This window comes from Lingula anatina, chromosome 10, assembly GCF_051362555.1.
Source record: "Lingula anatina isolate TDL-2025a chromosome 10, LinAna3.0, whole genome shotgun sequence".
NCBI lineage: Eukaryota > Metazoa > Brachiopoda > Lingulata > Lingulida > Lingulidae > Lingula > Lingula anatina.
Window position 1 is genome coordinate 16,725,722 of NC_141776.1, and position 23,754 is coordinate 16,749,475.

At 39.3% G+C, this 23,754-nt stretch overlaps 1 protein-coding gene across 3 annotated transcripts; it reads left to right on the forward strand.

Annotated features, from left to right (window-relative positions):
• The first annotated feature begins 1,425 nt into the window (after window positions 1–1,425).
• Window positions 1,426–22,982, forward strand: LOC106177177 (monocarboxylate transporter 12). Of its 3 annotated transcripts, XM_013559877.3 has the most exons (7): window positions 1,426–1,771; window positions 6,079–6,229; window positions 8,195–8,459; window positions 18,816–19,086; window positions 19,513–19,656; window positions 20,277–21,029; window positions 21,274–22,982. In XM_013559877.3, exons 3-7 carry the CDS (start codon window positions 8,424–8,426, stop codon window positions 21,462–21,464), a joined length of 1,395 nt encoding a protein of 464 aa, XP_013415331.1. In that variant the 5' UTR covers window positions 1,426–1,771; window positions 6,079–6,229; window positions 8,195–8,423; the 3' UTR covers window positions 21,465–22,982. The 3 variants fall into 3 exon arrangements, with proteins under 3 accessions (XP_013415331.1, XP_013415328.2, XP_013415330.1); XM_013559874.3 differs by lacking the exons at window positions 1,426–1,771; window positions 6,079–6,229; window positions 8,195–8,459 and adding an exon at window positions 12,673–12,815; XM_013559876.2 differs by lacking the exons at window positions 1,426–1,771; window positions 6,079–6,229; window positions 8,195–8,459 and adding an exon at window positions 17,056–17,571.
• Window positions 22,983–23,754: the final 772 nt, after the last annotated feature.

A 23,754-nucleotide genomic window follows, 5' to 3' on the forward strand; every position in this document is an offset into this window, starting at 1 on the left:
ATGTTACGTAAGGAGAAATGAATAATTTTCAAGTTACGGAGGCGGCACAAATTCCTTAAATTATGTACAATAGGTGGTGAGAGTTGCACCAAATATGACCACTTCGAAAATTCAGTTGCAAAGCAAATTCTGTCCCGCGTATTTGAAAACTGATTCAAATGTAAAATCTCGCCTTATATTACGATGGAAAGCCTGGTTAACGAATAAACAGAAACCGGTTTTAAAACATTTTGAAAGCGTTCAATCTGGGCTGATTAAATGGTGCATTATGTCTAAGGCTGACCTTATTAAAATCACACATGCAGTACGATGTTGCAATATTCCACCAATGTTAGCAAATGTATGTTGATAGCTGGCTTGCTTTCTTTGTGTAACGTCATGCAAATTAACCTACCGCGATTTTAACTATCCATCATGTTAAATTGGTGCCAGCGGTATTGGACACATACACTCCTTAAAATAATAATAATAATAATAATAATAATAATAAAATAAATCTTGAATTTTCACATTTTTCAGTAAACATCAAAGTTACCCAAACCGAAACCGTAGAAAAAACTACAATCTATGACTCCGTTTTCGAGATCATATATTTGTTTTCTTCAGATTTTCACTCTTTACGGTTGATGTCCTGTGAGCAGCTAGCCAGTCATAGGACTGAGCTAGTGACGCCTCATATGTATCGCTTCACAGCTAATGCAATCTGAATATTGTGCTGGGACACTCCACAAGAAAAGTGAACATTACAGTAGCGTCAGGGACGCATATTTTGTGCAATGTTGGCATACTTTTGACATGCCCCATTAGTACTTGCTTTTTTATACTGTGGTAGTCTTCAATATGACAGTGAAGGAGGGAAGTACAGAGGGACTTGTCAGAGGTACTCAGAAGATGACAATATAAAGTAGGGTAATAGCTTGGCAGGTAGATAGCAATTTCAAAAGGGGGGTGATTTTTCTGAAAAAGTGGACCTTTTAGCATGAAACCTTAGTGTACCTAGAGGGGAACTTTTCCCGGAAAAAAGGGGGGCGGTTCTTTCCACACACCCCCCCCCCCCGCCCCCGAACCCCCGTCTGGTTACGGACCTGTTGTAGCTGTGCAGGTAGCTGCTCCAGCCCAATACACATGTACATGTACTATAAACGATGAATTTAGCATTTGAAATGTCCTCAAATGAATGAATAAAATGTTTAACATAAAAAGTTACCTGTGTGCACCCCAACCAAACTGGCGGGGCATTAAAACAATTTAATGTTTTAATATCATAAAAGATACTTCAACTATCTACATACCGCCGTTCCTTCAAATTTCTTGTCTCCCCTTACTGTAACAGTTCCCGTATATTACATTACAAATTCACATGATGCTAAATTGTGTATGAATCAAGGTAAACAACGGTTTCAATAATTGTAAGTTCGTCTGTGACACATACACAAACACATACAGATACACACACACACACACACACACTCTCTCTCACACTCGCACACACGAATGCAAGGGTCAACTGTTGCATGCAATCGTTCACGCACACGCAGGCGCACTCAAACATATACCAATGTGTCATCATGATAATATTCAGGTATACATATATCGTATGAGAAGCGGAAAGCGGCTAACCTTGGACGGCAGTGTAACGTTTAACTTGCCGTGTAGGGTTAAGTACCCGACGCAGGACAGAGAGACGCCGTAGCATAGCAATATAAATACCTCGGTTAAGGTTGGATGAACTGGACGGCAGCCCCTGGCGGAGTAAAGGAAGGAAAAAAGGGTAAGTAGGTGTCCTTTGGTATCATTTTTTCTTTTTTCTTTTGTTCTTCTGTGTTCTTCTTTCTTTTTTATTTTAATTAGCTACCTGGGATTTGGTGTTTGGGGATTTAAAAAGAGTAAACAGCGTTGGAGGTGCAGGGCAAGGTTTCAGTAGACTGAGGAAAAATGAAAATTTTCAATGTAATGTACAGGCCCTCCGCTCTGCATGGTTTAAATATCTCAAGTTTCCTTGGGGTCACACAATTGCAACTCTCTCTCTCTGTCTCTCTCTCTCTCTCTCTCATATTTTCCACACAAGCATTTCATTGCAGTTTCTAAAGCCCACGATACTTGTATATACATATACATATACGGGAAACGCTATCATAGCTGCAAAATTCATTAGACATTGCCATTAAGTTAAAATAATCCATATCTGACGCTCTGAGTATTCTATGCTATAACGGAGCATGCGGGCTCCTATGCATTCGTATTTGCCATATTTCACAGGTATACATAATACACAACATATGAATCGCTCGTGTCTTCAGATTCCACGGGGAAAAAATTAACTATGGCCTTAAATCTGGGAAGTGAACTGGTAGAACAACCAGAACATATAGGGCTGGGTCATTGGCTGCCAAAGGCAGGCCATAAAAAATAGTATAAAATCTACATGAGAGATATGTCAAGAGATATGGAAACATATCGAAGTAACTAGAACCCTTATACAAAGCTGACAGCCAACGAACATCCTGCGTCACAATTTCAATACTAGCCAGTGACAATGCTTTTATTTGTTTTGTGTGTGCGGGTGCGTGCGTGTCTGCGTTAATGCGTGCACGTGCCTAAAGCAGTAAAATTTAAGCGACGGCAAATTGCCAAGCAACTCAGCGTAACATTATAACGACATAAACAGCTTGAAGTCGACGGCGACCCATATAGAGTTGACCTCGACAGGGAAGAGTCGCCATTATCTCCCTCATAACATACAGCGCTTTGCACCGAGCGAACCTGCTGTTGTTTACTATATAGTCCGTGTTAGTTTGGCTAGGCCTTTTGGCATTGGGTCATTACATGTAACACCCTGGATTCAAGGTGTAATACTCCGACTCGCCAGGACGTTCTGGAGTATCGGAACCATGACGAATGAGCAGAATTTGGAACAACAGTTTCGAGAAATCAAAACCGCCGATTTTTGCTGTCTCCATAAATAACAACAACAACAACAATAAAACTATAATAAATACAAACAAGACAAGCAAATAAAAGACAATCAATAACAATACGTTGCTGAACGAAGGGTTATATATAGCAGTAAAAAATTTTCCCTTTTCTAATAATTGAAATTATAATTTTTTTCAAAATTGCACAAATTTTCAAATGGCATAAAAATGATAGCGATGTACGCAAAGCACGGGTGCAAGCAAAGCTTTTCGACGTGAATACCAATCCCCATAATACCATTTAATCCCTCACAACAGATATTTGCTGTTTAACCCAAAAAGGGTGAGGTTAGAAAATAAAAAAAAAAAGAATAGAAAATTTGCTGTGAGCACAGTAACGCCCATGTAAATGTATAATCATAGAGTTCACACAGTTTGCTTTTGTTAGTTCCTGCAGTCTCCGGGTTATAGGTTCCGAGCTTAACACGACATATGTAGATTTAAAAAATCTTTGTTTTGTTGTCGTTCCCATTAGCTAGGTACATCTTGATTAGGTGCCTACAAAAAGCTCTATAAATCAATACCAACAATGTATAACACGGTTTCCTGAATAACATTGACAGAGCGTGGGGTATAAGTAAGCCTACCGCACAGATATAGGCACATATATGTAATACACGAACACGTAAGATCTTCAGGAATTAATATTTTTGGAAATTTCGTCACATGTGACTTAATTACCGAGGCATACCCTATCTAAATCGTTGTGAAAATTGCGATCTTTAAACCCTTCTCTTTTTCATTACCAGCGTTTGAATGATAAAACGACAAAGACAACCGAGCGATCCTGCCAGTGAGTTATGTACGGGAGCAGAAAGTTTATTATACGTATAAGACTTAAAATTATATTAGTTTATTAGGTTTGTGTTTTGAAGTTCTTATGGTATTTGATATTAGTTTTTAAAGTTATGGTAATGCAATATTGCAAGTGACTGCAGTTGTGAAAGTCTGAGACTGGTTACCAAAAACACCTTCTAACAGCCTCTGATGCTCAAGGTTCCACTTCGCTGCGACCGGCGTGAAGTAAATATACATGTAGCAATAATATTAATGATAGCGCAATGATAACGAAGTACATTCATTATTACAAATTAAAATCGTCAGAAACTGGCAGTAATTGACATTGCCATTATAAAAACTCCGAATAACAGCAGTTCGCAGCAGCGAAAGTAACGGCAAAATGAGAAGCGTATCAGAAAGTAGCACAGTGGGTGCCTGTTAAAATGACGTCATTATGGCTCCTGCGCAATGGTGTAGGTCAGTAAAAAAAACAAAAAAAAACACGTGTCGTTGTTTTGACCAAGAAGCACCATGCTTTTAGCACTTGAAGAAAGATGGGAAGCTCGTAGCCGCCCAGGAGACCACGACAGCAAGTACGGGCATAGCTCATAGAAATAGTAGTTACAGAAACTTCATACTAAAGCCTCTGCGGTTTACTATATGTACTACACAGCCTGCGTGTCTCGTAGGCAGTAGAGTACCGAAATAGCGTGAATCTCAATTTTTTGGCAGCATGGTAGATTCAGGATGTCAATAGAAGCTGCAGTGATAAAAGGATATATCTTACATGGTGAGACTAATCGACATTCTTAATGCTGAAATTTGAATCCTGATAATAAAAAAAGCAGACGCATCTTTTCTCCTTTGGCATTTTAGTAACATTACAGCGTTCTTCTTGAAGGGATCACCGAAAATCAAACTCGTATTTCTGTAAGAAGACTGCTCATATAAAGCTTTACGCAAGGTTGTTTTTCATGATAACAATGAAACGAAATAACGATTGCGTACACATTTAAGACATCGCCATAAAAAGTAGTATTATATTACATCTATTTTTAAACATTTCACCAAAATAACTTTCGGGAAGAATCGTAATGCATTATATTTGGCAACAGATTTAAATGCTTCATAGTAATGGATTTTCAGTACCACGTTGGATACATGTATATTCATTTAAAAAAATTGATGGTTTTATCTTTTCGTTTTCAGTATATGCAATTTTAAAACTGACACCGTTCAAGATAATGCAAATCAAATGCCTTTGTAGAAAAGTCGGTCTAAATTTTTTTTAAGTAACTCAGTTTTTCCAATTGTGCAATCAGTGATAAATGTGTGTACCCTCTTGCTACGGTTTTCCTCCATCGGCAAACTGCACGCAAATCGTTTTTGGTGTATTGTATCAAAATTTGTCCCACTTTACCCGCCACGATCACCATGTCAAATCGGAGGAGTGGAAATGTGATATTTGTAACGAAGTCCGGGGTCCCATTTGATTGGTACAGGTTAGGGTTAGTCGGAGTACTGGGGTTAGCACAGTATTTGGGACAAATGTCACCTGTACAAAGTAATGGGAATCGGACCCCGGCTCCTAGCGGACTAACATTCCAGTCAAACCGGGCTTGCGACCGCTTGGGAAACGCATTTTGCGCACTATCACAAATATAATATGTAACAAAAGAAATGACTGCCATATTTAAAGTTCATGTACGCAAGGTCGAGTGCCACAGTGTGTGTGTGTTTTTTTAATTTTTATATATTTAGCAAAAGCTTTTTACATTTGAAGATGAACTAATATCTCTGTGAATACATGTATGTTGAAATGTTTGGAGAAAAATCTTTTGAAATCGCCGCCGAGTTTGAATTAGAACCAGTTACCCTTAGAATTTAGCAGATGACTTTTAAAAAGCACTAATAACTTATCTTTTAAAAAAAACTTTTCATGATAAACCAGTTTATTCATTATAGAACACTATAAAAAGGATATTTTTTCTCTTTATTTTCAAAACCATCCTTACTTATTTAAAATGATAATTTTACCATAATGTTTAGTTAAGTTTACAGAACAGGTTTGAATGTATTTTAGACTGAAAATAAATAATTAAATATTATTATTATTATTATTATTATTAACACTTATGTTCAAATTTGGTATTGAATATAAAATACTGCGAAATCTCCACCTTTTAAGTTGTAAGAGTAGGCAAAGAATTTTATCTGTCCTACAAGTGGTGGTCGCACTCCCGGTGTTGCAGTGATGTGATCTGAATTTGAATTCAAACTGTGTTAAGGTTCACATTGCTATTCCTTTGTTGTGTTTTTTTAGGTCACGGTGAAACGTAAACGGTGGACATGCATCATATGCTGGGGCAAGAAAACAGGCGCAAATCATTTTTTTCACTTTAAGTCATTCGCAACACGTAGGCTCCATCTCATTCATTCAGGATTGCATTCAAGTTGAGAGCAGAATTTGGGAGGTACGTTTGGCCTATTTTCGTTATTACCACTATTATTATTAGTAGTAGTAGAAGTACTATTATTATTATTAAATATCTGTGGTGGTGTTTTATTAGTGTTTGCAGCAGTGATGAAAGTGATTGTTTTAGCCATGTTACCGCCCTTGATATTAGTAACATAACGGGAAAAATTTGTTTATCGAATGACGAAGTCGATCTTAAGCCAAAATCCATTGGCAATTTCTTGCGGTTCTTAGGTTCAAGTATTTTAAGAAAATAACGTTGAAAGTTTTCTGATCTAAAAAAAAAATAAATAAAAATTATTACAACCAAATGAAAACATACCAAATAACCCAAAATGAGGCAGATGGCAATGCGTGACGTCACATGACAGTGGTAAAAAGTATGAGAAGCTACGAAAAGTTGAGAAAAATTGGAATAACTTTTAAATGGTATGTGCTACATAAATAGGATATTCCCTGTTTCTAACACTTGTTTTCACCTTAAAAGTAAGAGGAACTAAAAATGCTATGTCAATTCTTGTATTAGATAAACTGACATTAAAACTGCGGAGTTATGAGTGCTAGGCGCATCCATAAATAACTGCACCCAAAAGATCAATTCTACGTCACCCTCAAGTAAAATTACCACGCCTTCCATATTGCTCGATGCTTATGCTATTAGATCTATTCTCAGCGGGCCGGCTCATACCCTCTGTTTTGACTACATTTCCCATTTCTTTCGAATTTTAGCACAGCGGTTATCGACCATATCTCTTCATTTTGGGATAGGGAACTAGAACCTAGTTTCTCCTGGTGACCCCTTTTTACGTGACCTGAATATTAACCGTTTTCCAGTTTCTTGCTTCGATGGTTGTTATTGGTCACCTTTAGGTACAGTCCTACGGTGTCTTTTTTAACGAAAACAATAATGGACATATGGAAAATTAAATAAATAAATAAATGTTTATTAATTAATTAATTAATTAATGCAGTACATTAATATGGTGGATATGCGTTGTGAGATACACAGCGGCAAAGAAATATAATCTAATTGCTCTTTTAATTGATATTTACAGAAAATAGCGAATTTGAAGTGTTCCTCCTGTGATGAGATTGTGTAGTGTGAAGGACTCTATAAAACAAACTCTCAACAGTTAATTTTTTCTTTAACACAGCATGCACGCAAGAGTTACGTTGGTTCCTTCCATTTCATAGAGGGTCGAATACAAGACTAATATCTTGCACTGATGCTTGTGACAGCTACCAGGTCACAAAAACGAGTCTTAAGAGATCTGAAACTTTGCGCCAAACCAGTGTAGATAGCTTTACGGCATTATGACCTCACACTCCGTGAAACTATGCTTTCATATGAAATTTAGCTGAACATATGGCAACGGTCAAAAATATTTAATATTTTCAGTTCCCTAAGTCTACACCTTAAACCTGCCCCATCTTTGGCCGAACTGCTCGCTGCACAAACTAGAATGTCCATTTAGGCTGCCGTACCCATCCGTATTTATACAAGGACGATAACATCAGTTAGACCAAACCAAGGGTTGCATCACGCCGTCCATCAGAGCACTAAAAGCCTGATTGAAAAATTACTTAACAGGCTCTGATGACAATGATGTGTCTGCTTGGGATTGAATAGAGAGCAAGCGTCTTTTACACTTAAACTCAGTCCCTTCATTTTGAGATATCTCTAACCTCGATCACGCCTGAGGTCTCGTGTAACAAGATCAACGGGAAATGTAGGTTATTTTATGACACTCTCTCTCTAAGTAATAACACTTTTATCTTTATGCCTTATTATAAAAAGCACTGAGAATAAGAGAGAACGAGTTCGTCAGCATCGAGCAAATTCTCAGTTTAGTATGGAAAATCTGGATTGGAGTCGTTCTGGATTATAAGCTTGTATCATCAACAATGCTTATTAGTTATTTTCAATACAGATAAACTGGACCTTATCATTTTCTTGTTATAGAACACGGCCAAGCTCGAACTTAACCCAATAGTGGACAAGATACAAAAACGTCCCTAAATGACCAGGCGGTTTCGTCACTGACCACTAGAGATGCACATGTAATATGTCAAAATACGCGGGGCATGGTAACCAGATGCGAACTTGGCGTTGACCCCTGGTCATTTTAACTGCCCATTGCGTGAGCGTCTGGCCGGCGAGTTCTGAGTGTCGACGACGTGAAGGGGCAAAGATGGAGAAGGTGGCGTACGAGGATCAAGATCATCAGGTGAGTACGTGAGCGTTGCGGCTTGATGGATACATGTACCTGTAATTAGTCAGTTTATGGGAACACCGGCAGAAGGCAACAGACACACGGTTAACATTTCTACGCACATAGAAGCGTATTATACGCATTTTGAAAAAAGAACAGTCCAAAATGTTGTCAGCTGTTGTTTCACCTCAAGTGGCACGTAAAACAATAGATTAACATGTGCTGGTACATGTAAATGTATGGGTTTTGAGTACGGTGATGTTGGCAACCTTCATTGGCCTCTTGGTTTCTCTACATTGGCCTCGAGGTAGACATCTATAGAAAGGTTAAAAGATAGCAAAGGGAAATGATAGAGGAAAAGATAAGGCTCGACTTATTTTTCAGAAATGTCTGTCCGGTTTTTTCCCCTCATTGCTTATCGCCAGATAATATTCTATTGAGCGGATGTGTTTTCAGACCAGCTGGCTCGATCAAACTAAGTACGGCCCATATCTCTCTGAGCCGTCTTGGTATATATATATAAACCATCACCAACAACAATAATTCCATGCAGGGACCTATCCCTCTTTCTCTCTCTCTCTCTCACACACACACAAACACACACACACACACAGTTATAAAATATCATTTTTTAAACCAGTCATTTGCTGTATTTCTGAATTTGCTTCTCTATTCCCTACCTGACAAAGCCGACATCAAAGAAGCCTCATAAGTAAATTTAGACATTGATAGATCACTAAATAGGCAACAAAGCCCACTTGACGTTGACCGATCGAGCTGCTTCCACCTTACCATAAATAAGCCACTAATTGTCCTCGCTAACGAGTTTCTGCGCGAACCGTCGCGACCATTCATTTATTCCTTTGACAACTTACCAGTTAGTGTCAGCAAAAAATACAAAATCTTTTGCCGTAACCTGGCCATCAAACTGGTGTCACGTTTACGTTGTTTACGTTGCACAAACAGGTATGATTTGAGGTCAAGCAGATGTGCTTCGATATTTTTTAATGCGTTATCCACGATTGCATTTTTTATTAACACATACAGAAGAAAAACCAGAAGAAAACTGAGGTGACAAAAATACCGGGCAGTGAAAATAAAAATTCTGACGTGTCATAACTTTAAGAAAAATAACAACAGATAATTGCTTACAAGGTTGCCGTTGAGATAGATATATTTTAATTCATAGGTCTACTGTATATCGTGTTATCATTGGCAAAATATAATTAATAATAACAATAAGGTAAAAATTAAAACAAAAACCGTCAGTAGAAATACGTACATTTTATTAATACGCTTCTCGTTGCTTGTCATTGCATACAGGCACATTTAGTAATATACCAGTATCTGATTAATTTTTTTCCGCAGAGCAGCGCTTGTTCAGCTGATAATTACAATTAGGGATCCGTGTAATGCTGCTTCCATTGCATTGGTTTACGAGTTTAATTATTTCTTTGGCAGGTTTTGTATAGGACTGTGTCAGCATTCATATATGACTCAACACATACAAGGAGTGAGTGATGCCATACAAATTATGTATTATCGCAGCTGATTGGTTGAGCAATGAGACGTAATACACAGGGAATGAGTTGTTAGTGCACATGGAATACAAATAAAGGGATGAATCTGTCTCCTTTGCTGCATATGAGCTGTTTATAACATATTAAGTATAAAATATCATATAAATAGAATAGAAATATGATCATATAAATGAAATAGAATGAGCTAAATGATAAATTCTAGTAACTCTGTATTTTTCCAATCCACAGCCTTTCAAAATGGAGGAAAATCCTTAATTGCCATAATACATCATGTGCGGTTCAATGCTGTCCTAACAAAGGTGAATAGCGATTTTCTTCTACACGGTTGACCATGCATATGAAGATGCACCAACTCCTTGTGTGACAACGATGACATATTCTTACATACTCTCCACATTACACTGTAAAGTTTAAGTACTGGCAGATGCTCCTTCACCCGCCCCTATCCCGTATCCAGTGAAATACATTTGCATTTTTATATATTTATTACATATCACTGATTAACCAAGACTAAAACAAATTCGCTTGGTTAAGTTTCATGACCTTCTTCGGTTAATGCCCAGCTATTAGATTTCTCTCAAGACAAAAAGTCGACTAAGTCTTGATCCCGTTCTGTCCCTCCCCCCATTTTTTGCCTCTTTTGTTCGATTATCGCTTTAAAGGAAAACATAAGGAAGGTTCGCCATAATGAGGTCATTGCTTAACAATCTGACGTACTCACTCAAGTGAGCCGCACCGTGAAAACCCATACTTCGACGACTGTCTTCGCGTTACTCCCGGGCGAGTAAAGTTGGAATAAAAATTAAATGCTCCACGTAGGTTACAACGAATTTCATCCGCATATTTTTATTTGTTTTTCTAGTTACCCAGGCACATGGCATGATATATATTTTTTTATCTTATATGTATGCAAGTTGAGCTAGTGCAAACTCACACAAGCACTGCACGGCCAGGTGTATCTTTCAACTCTCTTAGGCCGCGTTCACAGCCCGTTGATCCTCGGACTAACTAGTCCGCAGATCAAATATGGTGTGCACTTGACAATGGCAATCCCTTGCGTTCCGTCCAAGCAGGAGTTGAGCGATTTAATCTCGGCACGCTTTCAAGTGTGTCACGTCACATTTGATCCGCAGACTGTAATCCACGGATCATCTGGTTCTGAACGCAGCCTTAAAAAACCTGACTGATGATTCTCGAGGTCACTGCAGGGTGACTGCCTCTTACATGTTTTTATGGTTCTCTCTTTGTGAAGTTATACATCAGTGGCTGTCAACGCGTTTTTACCATATGGAAATGTAAACTGGGTTAAATCTCTGTAAACCCCAATGTACTAGTCAAGGTCAAAATGTTAAAAAAGGTAATGTCAAAGGCTAAGCCATGCACTCATATTTTATTGCAAACAATATCATCAATCCTGACACGTTGGACTGCATTGGTGGTAAAAATGTAGAAAAGTTCAGTTGTTAAATGAAAGGTAATATAACTTACATGCCGTGTAACGAACAAATATCAGTAGTAAATAAAAAAAAAGGTGATTAATGATTTGTGTATATCAAATTGTAAACTCAGTTCTTAGAACATGCACTGTTACAAATACGCACGCTGTACACCTGCAGTACTTTCCAATATAACTGAAATACATGGATGATTTACTTAAATTTTAGAAATGGGGTAAGGTTGGGGTGAGGGTGGGGTACCGATGGTATTCTGTGACCTGCTCTATTTACAGTAGCGCGCACCTGGAAGCGTGGTTGTCCAGTGACGTAATTTAGAACCAAACCAGCCTTGGTTTATTTCTATGTCGAAACTATTTTCTACTGCTGATAGGACCACAGATTTTACAGTGGATATTAACAAATATTTTTCTGGCTAATTTTTTGCACATTTCTGTATAATCCAGCGTGAAAGTTTGCAAAGAATTTCAAATATGACGTCATCACCCAATAGACCAATGTAGGAGAGGTTGGTTGATGAAAATGACGTCATATTAAATATCTCTAAGGCAAAAAGCTGCCATGAGTAAATGACTCTGGGTGTTTTAGGACAGAGGTCATCCATTTAGTGTTGGTGGACATACAGTATGTCAGTTGGCCGGTAGGTAAAATGTTGTTTATGAAAACGCTGTCCAAGACAAATGTTGGAAGGAAAAAGTAAAGAACAACAAGCTCAAGGATTTTATTTTGAACGTCCGTTCTATGCTCCGGGCATCATGGGGCTGCTCTCAGAAGCAAGCTGGGGGATGACGTCATTTCTGTGCAAAAGGTCTCAATACCGAAATGTGCTCATACTGTAATTATAGTCAGATAAATCACTGTGACCTTGGTAGATGGTGCCATGGGTAGAAGGTATAACACTCTTCTTACTTTCGAGAGATACGTGTTGATAAAAAAAAAAAAAAAAAAAAAAAAAAAAAGCGAACAGACACTAATATTCTCACATACAGACACATCTGAAAGATAAAACGAGCTTGAAAGTAAATAAAAAGCCGAGGAAGCATCAATTATGGCGTAAACAAGGCAATTATTGTCTAGGTAAAGTGCTGAAAAGTCAAGGTAAATAGGGCAAATGTGTGTGTGTTTTTTTCTTGATAAAATTATATCTGACAGGTATGGATATGTACTAGTTGTCGTCGGTCCTGGGACGTCACCACTACCAGTTTCGTGGGATTCATGTTTACATTCATGTAAACATGGTTCTGTCGCCCGATAGCGATTTTTTATATAGAAAATAAGTACACCTGCACGAATTTCTTCGCTAAAGAAGGCAGCAAATGAGAGGAGAAAAACTGATGGCAGCAAGCCAGGGAAACATTTGTTGCGTATTAGAATCGGTAAGTTAATAAATTGAATTAATAAATTAGAATTTTCTTTTTTGAGACGTACAGGAAAGTGAGTCGCTTGTATGTCTGTTTGTCTGACTACCTGCAAGTCTGTGTGCCTCGTATGACTGATGACATAAAGAGAACCATATATAGGTCCTATTCACTGCTTCGCAAAATGAAAGCCATAGCACGCACGGGCACGTGCGGTTTTTGCGCCTCGTGTGCAAAACCCCTTCAATATTACATCTACGCTGATGATGAGCTGAATGAACAGATCGGTCAGAGCGAATAGCAATAGAAATACAATTAAAAACCTTTGCATCTCGATCTCCGAGACCGTCAATTCACCAAACAATGACCGACAAATGGAAAAGATCTGTCTTCTGACGTCACGCTCTATCACATTACACTGGCGACTACGAACTCATCAGACAGAATATCGATATTCGTGTTGAGGCCTTCTTGTCCATATATATATATATATATATATATCTTTCTTTTCATTTCCCATGTATTTACCAAACTCGTCAGCTTTACGCCCCAGAAATCATATTTGGTGTCTCAAGCAGTAGCCAAAACAGACGGCGTTATCATTATTTTATACACGCTTTTGTAGGAGCGGTTAATGGGACATACTTTGGATGGATTATAAATATTTTAAGATAGAATATACTGGTTATGATCTGAACAAATTCAGCTTAAATGTTTTTACCACTAATGTAAGTAGGACACATGTACAAATAAAAAAATGCTTGGTTTTGTCGCGTTTTGCTTATGGCAATGTCTTTTTGGTAGAGGGAAGGCTCCACCCCTGAGGTTGAATGGGGGGGGGGGGGGGGAGGGAGAGAGAGAGCACTTGCCCGCTGTCTTCTGGATCCACTTTAGCCAAAAGTCTTGTCACTCTCAATGGCTAGGTGGAAAAGTCCCCCCTCCCCACATCACCCTCCGATCCGCAATTAGGGATGAGAGAGGAAGAGTACCTCTTTCCTACTACATTCTCTCTGATGGTATCCAGGTAGCTACTACATTTATCTTTTATCATAGGTCAAAACCAAGACAGTACTATATGTACTGTACTCCCTTGGTCAAACTAAGGAAGAACTGCCACATCAACGTGCACTTGAACAGCCGGACAAGGACCTCCGCACTTAAACACCCTGCAACAATAAATATTATTCTTTCGTCCACACTAGTAGTCTACATACTGTCTGACGTGAGATGAACACAAACATGAATAGTCATTCATTAACCATGGGTAAACAGGCCCGTAGCCAGGAATTTCAAAGGGGGGGGGGTCTTATTCTGAAAAAGTGGACCTTTTACCGGGAAACCTTCGTTTATCTAAAAAACACTACCCAGATGGTACATTTTGCCAGCAAAAATGGGGTTCTTTTGAAACCCCCCTCCCCCCCCCCCCCCCCGGCTACGGGCCTGGTAAATATATGAATATATGTAAATATATGAATCGGCTTGCACTGAGAAACACTATGCCAGCATCCAATAGTCTTATCAGGTCTCGCACTGTACCATATCATCTCTCACCAAAAATATACCCCGCTAGATATCAGAGGAAAAAGTGTGTGTGTGTGTGTGTGTGTGTGTGTGTGTGTGTGTGTGTGTTGGGGGGGGGGGAGGACATGTGGTTCAGATCCAGACCCTCCCTCAAGTGCGTTCAGAACTGTATTCGGTGTTTGAAATGCTGTTTTTGTACACACGTGCGCGTGAATAATAATCATTTTCAACCCGCGTCTTTTTAGTCGCTGGTAAATATATTTTGATAAAAAAAAATGCAGAATAACGTTTTTCATTTTGAAAAAAGTGCCTGATAAAAAAGTATACCCTCCCACACCTGTTTTCCCCTCTCTCTCCCTCACTCTTTCTCTCTCTCTCTTCCTTCTGTTTGTCTTTTTTCTTCCTGTCTGTCTTTCTCCCTTGAAATGTCTGCGCGTTTTTGTTCTTGCTGTGGTGTTGATGGTTGATTAAAACGGCAATAACGTCTCCTACAGCCATTCCGAAAACGCATGCACGCGCACGCGCACACACACACACTTTACATTTATTCACACGAAGAAGACCCATCAGCAGGTCACGTGACGAAAGTTTGAAGAGGGGAAGGACGAAGAATAGGTGACAACAGAACGCTTGATCGAACGCATGTGACACAGTACAGTATCTCTATTTACCCTGAATAACAGCGGGTTTGGTTAATTAATCTTGCTAAAGCAATATGAGAAACGCAGCCGCAGACGACAGCAGCACGCGGTTAACCACACAGGATTCGCTGCGTGCCAGCAATAACATCACGGTGCGTTATTACGATATTGCGTGTTTTGCAAACAAAGTGAATTTTAAAAAATGACTGGCAATTTATCAAATAAATGGCTACATGTAGGTACGATCCGCCTTCTCTTCACGTATTGCACTGGGAGAATAATTGATTTGGAAATGAGCGGTTGGGTAATTATGCACGGGGATATTTTGAGCTAAAAGAAAAAATAATATGAAATAATAAAAAAAAACCAAAACTCTCGCAACAATTTGTTGTACCAACACTAGATTTTACAAATAAAATATTTGAAAAAAAAATTCACGACAGCAACGCAACACGCACTCACACGCACGTGCGCACACATCATTTGCTCGATTGGATTTTTTCTAAAAGCGCATTGCAAGCTGAAAAAATATCACCAACACACAAAAACGAAACATATAAAACACACACTCACATGAATATTAATTTAACCTGTGAATAGATACTCTACACGTGGCTATATACATTTGCAGCACGAACTTTTCTTTACATTGATTTCTTATAGATAAAAAATGAAGGGCCGGCGGTGCGACAAGCACGAGTCAAAAGAAAAAAGTTAGACCGCAAAAACAGGTGACTGTACGGAACACGTGATTGAACGGAACACGTAATTGAACGGAACACGGAACTAATATATCACGGGCTTTGTCAGGGTTACTTGAATTTAATCAAGTTCAGCTCAGCCAAATAACTTGCCTTGGCATTGTGTTTTTTCTTTATAAGCCTTGCGATAAATAAATCCTTGCAACCCTTTCAAATTGAAAAACGGTCGGCATCGTTATGCACACGAACTACTGTATAGGCTACATATAGGAATCTACCAACGGACCTATTTTCATTTTTTACTTCTGCCACCACGGAGGAACTTTAATCAGTTCTTGTTTTCATGCTGACACTTTCACGTCAGTCTCATCTGGCTCTGATATCCTTCTGGATTAAAGCCAATTGGGGGCCAGTATGACGTCACAGTGTGTCATTATCCTCAATCTTAAGTCTTAACCTTTCCAGGTGAATGAACGGGCACGAATGTAGGCCAGTACAGTTGTAATATGTAACGATCGCCCCAGATCAAACATATATGTTTTTTTTAGATATATTTACCCACCGCCTCAATTTCACATCAGACAAGCCTCTATATCTGCCACGCACTGAGTGCGCACGTCCCCACAAGAGTGTCACAACCCGCCTGTGCGCACGGCAGACAGCCGGGTGCAAAGAAAACACCGGTGGATGTTTTTCTATTTGTTTATTTACATGTTTTGCAAAGAATTGTCGGCTTAGCTTTTATAGTATGCAAAATAAAAAAGATCAGTCGCTAAGCAAATATGACAAGTAGAATAAGTCATCATAAAAGACGTCATTAAACTGATACTCACGACATTTTAAAATCTAAAAAAAATCACTGAAACCTTTCAACCGTACACGTGTACAACGACATTGTTTTCTCTGATGACACCAGATGGCGTGGGTGTTGTCTACCGAGACCTGGGGAGTGCGTGGCCCCAGACAGCTGTATCAGGGGAGTTATAGATGGCCGGCAGCTGGTCTGCTACCTTCCATCATCTCCGTTCAGGCTACTTTCGAGGCCTTTCACATGGAGAAAGCCTCTGTTGTACTCTGCTGGAACCGCTTATACTTTTATTCACCATATGGTCAATTGGTCATTGTTCTAAAAGGGTCATTGTTTATGGTCGAATTACCGTAAAAAAAAGGGGGGGGGGACATTTGAATCGTACATGCCGATTACTTCACTTTTATTTATTTTCAGACTCGTGGTAAAATACACGTGAAGATAATAGTAATAATAGTTACAGTGAAATGAAATTAATCAAACCAAAATAAAACGGCAGACTGGTTTTCTTAGGGTAACCAAAACAAAAACTGGGGCCTTTAAAAAGTCTGCCACATTTGTTTCTCACACTTGTTTTCACAGTGTAATAGCCCAGGAATAAGTGAAATATTTTATTGATTATGTCAAAAAGGTGGGTGACATAAGGTCAAGATTGTCTCCGCATATTTAACCCTAACTTAAATAAACAAATAATATAGATCTCCTTCAGCAGCTTGATGTTAACATTAGCATTTGAAGTGTTCTACAACCGCCAGGTTGCCACATTTGTTCATGAGCACGCGCCACGCGCGAGAGTCCTCACGTGCTGACGGGTATGAAGTGAACTTATGCAGACCACGAATGCTTCTAAAAATAGCCAGATAATCGTAAAGTCTCTATTGGTTTGCTCTTTCAACTTTGCTGCTGTGACAAAACAGTGTTGGAGGGGGATTTGAACCGATGCATAAGGAGGAGAAGGAGACTTAAGATTTCCTGGTCTCAGTTCGTTGTTGATGGTGTGTTTGTGACGTCCAAGCGTCCCTGTTAACGCTGCTCAAGGCTCCAGCGCTATGTTTCTCCCTTATGTTTACCAGGGCGTGCCCTACGCTACCAGGAGAGCAAAAGTAAGTCAGAAAGTTGAGCAATTAAGTAGGTGATTTTGAGTGAGGTGTAACGGTTTTCGCATATCATATAGATATAGCTCGTTGGACTGTGCGTTTCTTTATAATGTTTTAGGGTCGTTTTTAAAAGTACACCTTACCGTGCTCGGCACATAGGGTAAAGTCCACTTTCTTTCAGAGATGCTTTTTCACAATCTTATCTTTTCTTGATGACGTAGCAGATTTTTTTCTCCTGTCGATGGCCCACCATTGAATTACGGTTAAAAATATTCTCCGATATTTTCGGTTGCCTTGATCTGTTGTAGCAGCGGCTCTGGTTGACAGGAAAACCACGAGGTTACTCACGAGGCGGCTTTTCCCTGTTATTTGTTTTTCTTCTTCTCCGTATTTGTCACTTGAAGAACTATAGCACCATTTGTGTTTGTGGTGACTGCAGCCTATATGAAAGAAGGCTTACGGTCCAATATTTACAGAATTATATATGTGTTCTCACAGATTAACATTAAGAGTGACCTCAATCACGAACCACCTGTCTTCGCGATACCACGACGAGGACGATGTTTACATTTGTTATCTTAGGTCAAGACAAGGCACCGATCATCATCTTCAAATGTAAACATCGGATTAGGTTCGTCTTGTAATCCCTGTACAGCAAGCACGTGTCTCCCCCTTACGACGAATACTGCAACGGTCATAACACAGACTGCAAACGTCTGAACTTGTTTAATATAGCTGCGCTGCGCGAAAGGTGCAAATATTTTTCCTCGTCTTTTTCTCTATTATTTTTCTAGGGCATTTGTTACGCAAGACCCCCCCCACTGTCCTCTAACCGTCCTACTAAAACATTAAATACACCGAATTGCAAAAATGATTTTGAAATCAGGAAATATATTTAAAAATTCAAAAGATTATTTGAACAGAAGAGAGGTATTGAAAATTAGCTTTTTTTTTTTTTTTAGCTTCAGGCCAGAAAACTCTAAAACGAAGTGCAGTATGTTTTTAATAAATGTGTACTAGCAGGTGCACGAAGCAGTGCACCGAAAGGGGCTGGGGATTTTGTGCAGAAAAATCTGTAATATCTTGACCGTATAGAAGGTTTTTTGTATTAAAGATAATCATATTTACACAAAATACCCCTGTACATGTTTTATCCTTGGTGGTTTAATGCACAGAAGTTCATTCCATATATAGTTTAAAGCCAAGGGACATTGTATATGTATATTGATTAAACTCCTAACCAATTACAGTTGGTGGCAAGCAACTGCAGCAAGAGCACCAGCAGCGGCCGAGCTCGGAATGAGCCCGTCCTGGAGTCCAAAGACAGCAAGCCGGTGCCGCCCCCTGACGGCGGGTACGGATGGGTGATTGTGGTGGCGAGTTTCTTGAACCAGATCCTGAGCATAGGCGTGCCGTTCTCCGTGGGGGTTTACTACGTGGCGTTCTTAGAAGAGTTTCAAGGCAGCAAAGGGCTTACTGCTTGGATAGGGTCGATTCACACTGGGCTTTTATTTGGAGCAGGTAATAAGAAGGAAATATATACACCTTATCACCTTTTCACCTTATGCCCATATCTAGGTCGCTTTTCTGAGAGGGGGTGGGGGGTGGGGGCACGACTAGCAATCGGTTTATCCTTGGAATATTTAGCATGTCAGATCCTTTGATCAGTATGTTTTTCTTTTGAAATTGGATTCGTAAAAAGAATAGGTAAGTTTGGACAGAACAAAATTAGCACCAAAAATATGTGAGAAGCACGTCAACTCATTTTGTAGAGTCTAATTAATTATTTTTTTTTTGAATTTGTACATATTCAATAATTAAATAAACAAGCATCAGTAGATTTGGACATCGCGTTTTTAAAGCCAATAATCAGTAATATGTTCATATTTTTCGGACCGCGTGAAAGATGGGTTTCTCATTAAAAATGAACGTATTATTGTGTTTCAGGCCCGCTGGCGGGGGCAGTCATTAATCGGTTTAGCCACCGCGTGGCGGTCATGATTGGTGGCTTGATGGGAGCAGTTGGTTTTTTCCTCAGCGCATTCTCGACAAGTCTGTACTATCTCTATGCAAGTTACGGAATTGTGGCAGGTAACATTGTGTGTAAATGCTAAGACCTGACGTTATAGCCCGGTGTATGAAAACACTGTGGGGCCACTTTACAGTGAAACAGAGTCTGCTCCCCATTACGATTCACACAGACAGGGGTTTTGGTAACAAAAGTGGGTCAAATGTAGGACAAATAGTAGGCCCCTACAAATCAGTTAGGAACGGACCCTGTGCATGACACCGGTGTGGGTTTGAGTCCCTGACTGTGCCTAGATCGCCGTACATCAAGGAGTTCTAAAACTCCTTGCGTACACCAAGACGGTCCTCCCGCCCCATGAAGTAATTGTTTCATGAAAGAATACTGGTTTAAAATAAAGTTGTCGACATTTTATCTTACAAGATTAAAAAGACATCGACGTAAATTGCACGATTAAGATGGAAAAAAACGAAACTATCGAGGTGCAGCAGCTGTTACCGCAACAAGACTTTATTACTTCAACATTAAACTTTTTATAGACCAAAATAAATTATTTGTAATGTCTTCAGCTGTCGTAGATATTTTGCGGATCATTAATGGAAAAAATCGAAACAGTAAATATCTCAAAGTCAGAAAGCATGTAAGAGCATGTTAGTGCACATATTAATTAACCTCTTTGTTCCAGGAGTCGGGGTAAGTCTTGTTTACGTGCCATCAGTAGTTGTCATCGGAGAATGGTTCGAACATCGCCGAAACTTTGCCTTTGGTTTGGCCTCCTCGGGAGTGGGGCTCGGTAACCTGATCATGACTCCAGTGATACAGAAAACAATTGACATATTCGGCTGGCGGGGTTCCTTATTCATTACATCCGGGCTCTTTCTACAGTCATGCGTATTTGGTGCCCTGATGAAACCTCTGAATGGCGGGAAAGGCGCGGAGAAGTTACAAGGGAAGGGTTTGAAAGAAACGTTTCACACGGATATCTTGCACGAGTGGAAGTTCATACTTCTGGCGATCAACCACATTTTGTGGAACATTGGATCTCTGATCTACGTCGTTCTCATTCCTGACTACGCGCACATGCACACAGGAACAAACATGGACACGTGTGCCTTTCTCCTCTCGATATTCGGCGTCGCCAGCTTTACTGGTAGAATTTTGGTAGCTGTGATAACTATAAACAAAAAGATCAGCAGATTTTATTTGTTTCTCACTGCAACTGCAGTTACAGGTGTCGCCATCGCTCTCGTTCCAACCACCAGAGACTACATTCCGTTAGCTACCTTCAGCGCCATCTATGGGTTGTTTTTTGGCATACAGATTCCTCTTATAGCTGCTCTTGCGACTGAGATGTTCGGATTAGAGAGGTTACCAAATGTTTATGGCTACTTTATGTTTGGAGATGGAGTTGGGGCCCTTCTAGGTCCCCCGATAGCTGGTAGGTCTTTTTTTACTCATTATAAAATAACGTTGTGCATATGATGCAATGATTCATTAGCAACATATTTAATTTCTCGTATTTTAAATTTCAAATATTTTCAATTAAAAGGGGCGAACAAGCGTATGTAAATTGACGGATGGTAGCAGGATCACCCACCCACCCACCCACACACACACACACACACACACCACATTGCTGCTTTTATAAAAATTAACAGTGATATATTAACGTTGTTTTACAGGCTGGTTATTTGACCTGACGCAGAGTTTTGAGGCACCATTTTATTGCGGTGGAGGAGTCACAATATTCGCGGCGATAATCATACTCCCGATTTCCCTGTCAAAATTATTTCAAAACAGGAAGACCTGCATTAAAAGTATTACGAAAAGCGCAAGCAGAGTACCTTTGAAAACGTCCGAATCCTTTGTGTAGCTCATTGGCGCCGATTCGTGCAAGGGAAGTCTCCGTTCTTGTAAGGCAATCTGAAGCATATTGGTAGTCCACGCTGCTTCCATGGCCCATTCAAGGACACGGTTTCTCGTTTTGGAGGCTAACAGGAGACGTCTATATACTTCGCACAGCGAAGGACGTGGAAGTATCTTTAACACCGTGCGGTAGTCAGTTGCCGAACCATGTACTGGCAATTACGTCACAAGGTTATTTCCTCTTTACAAGACCGCTTCCAACTCTTTATAACAATAGAAATAAATCCGGTGTGAAAGGAATGGTAGTCCGCTAGGAACCGTAGTCCGTTCTCCATTACTTTGCACAGGTGACATTCGTCCCCTATGCTAACCCCAATACTCCGACTAACTTTAACCTATGTTAATTATACGGGAACCCGGACTTCAATTCCCGGGACTCCCATTCCTGTTACATGTACACCGATTTTTTTTTTGGCTGTGGTGATCACGGAAGCTCCGTTTAAGATGACATTCGTACATAATAACCAGGCTATGAAGTTAGGATACTGATAAGTATAAGCCACGATATGACATTGGCCAGAAATTGGAGATATAACTGCTCTAGATCAATGCATATCGATGAAAGCAATGAACGGTAACTTCGCAAGGAATTTGGAATTTGTTGCAGTGCAGGAAAGGGAGTTGAGGATTGTCAACGAAGGCAGTATATTCTGCAAAAAACTAAAGACAAGCGCAGAAATACTGGTAACGAGAATATTGCCATTTTGCAAATATTTCTCGGGAATTCAACATTTATTTTACAAGATAAAGCGATCGCAACTGTTTGCCTACAATAATTCAAGCTAACATAAAAGTAGTCCATTTAGATAAATCATGTATTTACCTTTAACCTCGCCACGTATTCCTTGCTATCAAAAAGGTGCACTTTTTGTTTATTTATTTGGACTACTACTGATTTGATGACACTATTATGATATTAATGTTACATGTACCATCATGTTATCAAAGATATGCTATTATGTAAACCTGTAGAATACGCGTAAATATCGAGTTGCCAATCCGTGCCTAATAACGTCACTTTTCAACATGTTCTACTAGTAGTAAACATTTCATTAGAAATTTATTGCCTGTCAGACTGCGTAACTATTTATCAATAGCAAAGAAGCCATTTATACGTACAATTCGTTCGCAACTTTTCGCCTCTTCTCGCGAGACACCACGTGGTCTCGAATGGGAAAATCGGCAAAATGCAATATCACTCCGTGGCCGTTACGTCCCACCCATTAATCTGTATTTCTCTTGTTTACAAGGTATATTTTTGTAATTATTTTCAAGTTGCTTTATAATTTTAACGATCATTTACTGTAATGGCGGTTATAAAAATTGCCGACTGTTGATAAAATGTTAATTAATAAATGGAAATATTACTCAACGGCAGGCGACATGCAGGGTTCTAAGGAAATTGCAATATTATTTTGTTAAACTTTATTAATTTTAATAAAATATACTTCAACCAAAACATAAATATTCTGTTGGTTACCTGACTTGAATCTATTCTGTATCTGTACATCGTTTGGATAAAAAATTTACCGAATATTTTATTATTCCTGTACTTTCTACTGACGAGACATCGCAAATAAACAGAGCAGCTACCGGTATACTAGTCAAAAAAGAAATAAAGTATAGCGCAGCACCTGCGTTATGAATGAATTCCATCCTAGTTTTGATGTTCAAAAATGAATCTGTAAATTGGGAAAGCAGACTTTTAAAGAACACAAAGGTCTACGACAGAGCTGAAACTAGTACACCAGAAACCGATGGCAGGAGGCCTTTAGACTCAGATGTGACGGCTGCGACGAACTGCACTACGTCATCGAACAGATCATATTGTGTTTGTTGTGAAACGAGCGTTTTCGGGAACGTAGCACATATCTATAGCTAATGTTTCAGAATGAAAATAGACGTCATTAAGAACGGATATGCGCTAAAAGGGTGATCCATTATCGTTTTCACAAGTTTTCAAACTTAACGTAGGGGGGTATATGCCCCCGGTACGCTTTTGAGAAATATTAAAAATGATCCAAAGTGCTGTCAAAGATCATCATTTTTTGCTTTTCATCTATTGCTCCCTAAAGGAGAGGGGACAGAGGTTAAGAAAAAAAAAATCTACTCTTTGTAGACTTGTGAAAATGATGATAAAAATGGATGCCCCCTGAGGTACACTTTGCACTGATAGGAATATATTGCATGAAAAACACGAGCTTGGAAGTCTAACACGTCATCCTGAATGTGTGTGT

Excerpts from the sequence above, each read along its gene's own strand:
- LOC106177177 (XM_013559874.3), top strand. The coding sequence starts at position 12,756 with ATGAGAGGAGAAAAACTGATGGCAGCAAGCCAGGGAAACATTTGTTGC. Across the intron at positions 12,816-18,815 it reads TTTGTTGCGTATTAGAATCG|TTGGTGGCAAGCAACTGCAG; the intron begins GTAAGTTAATAA and ends AACCAATTACAG. Across the intron at positions 19,087-19,512 it reads TGGGCTTTTATTTGGAGCAG|GCCCGCTGGCGGGGGCAGTC; the intron begins GTAATAAGAAGG and ends ATTGTGTTTCAG.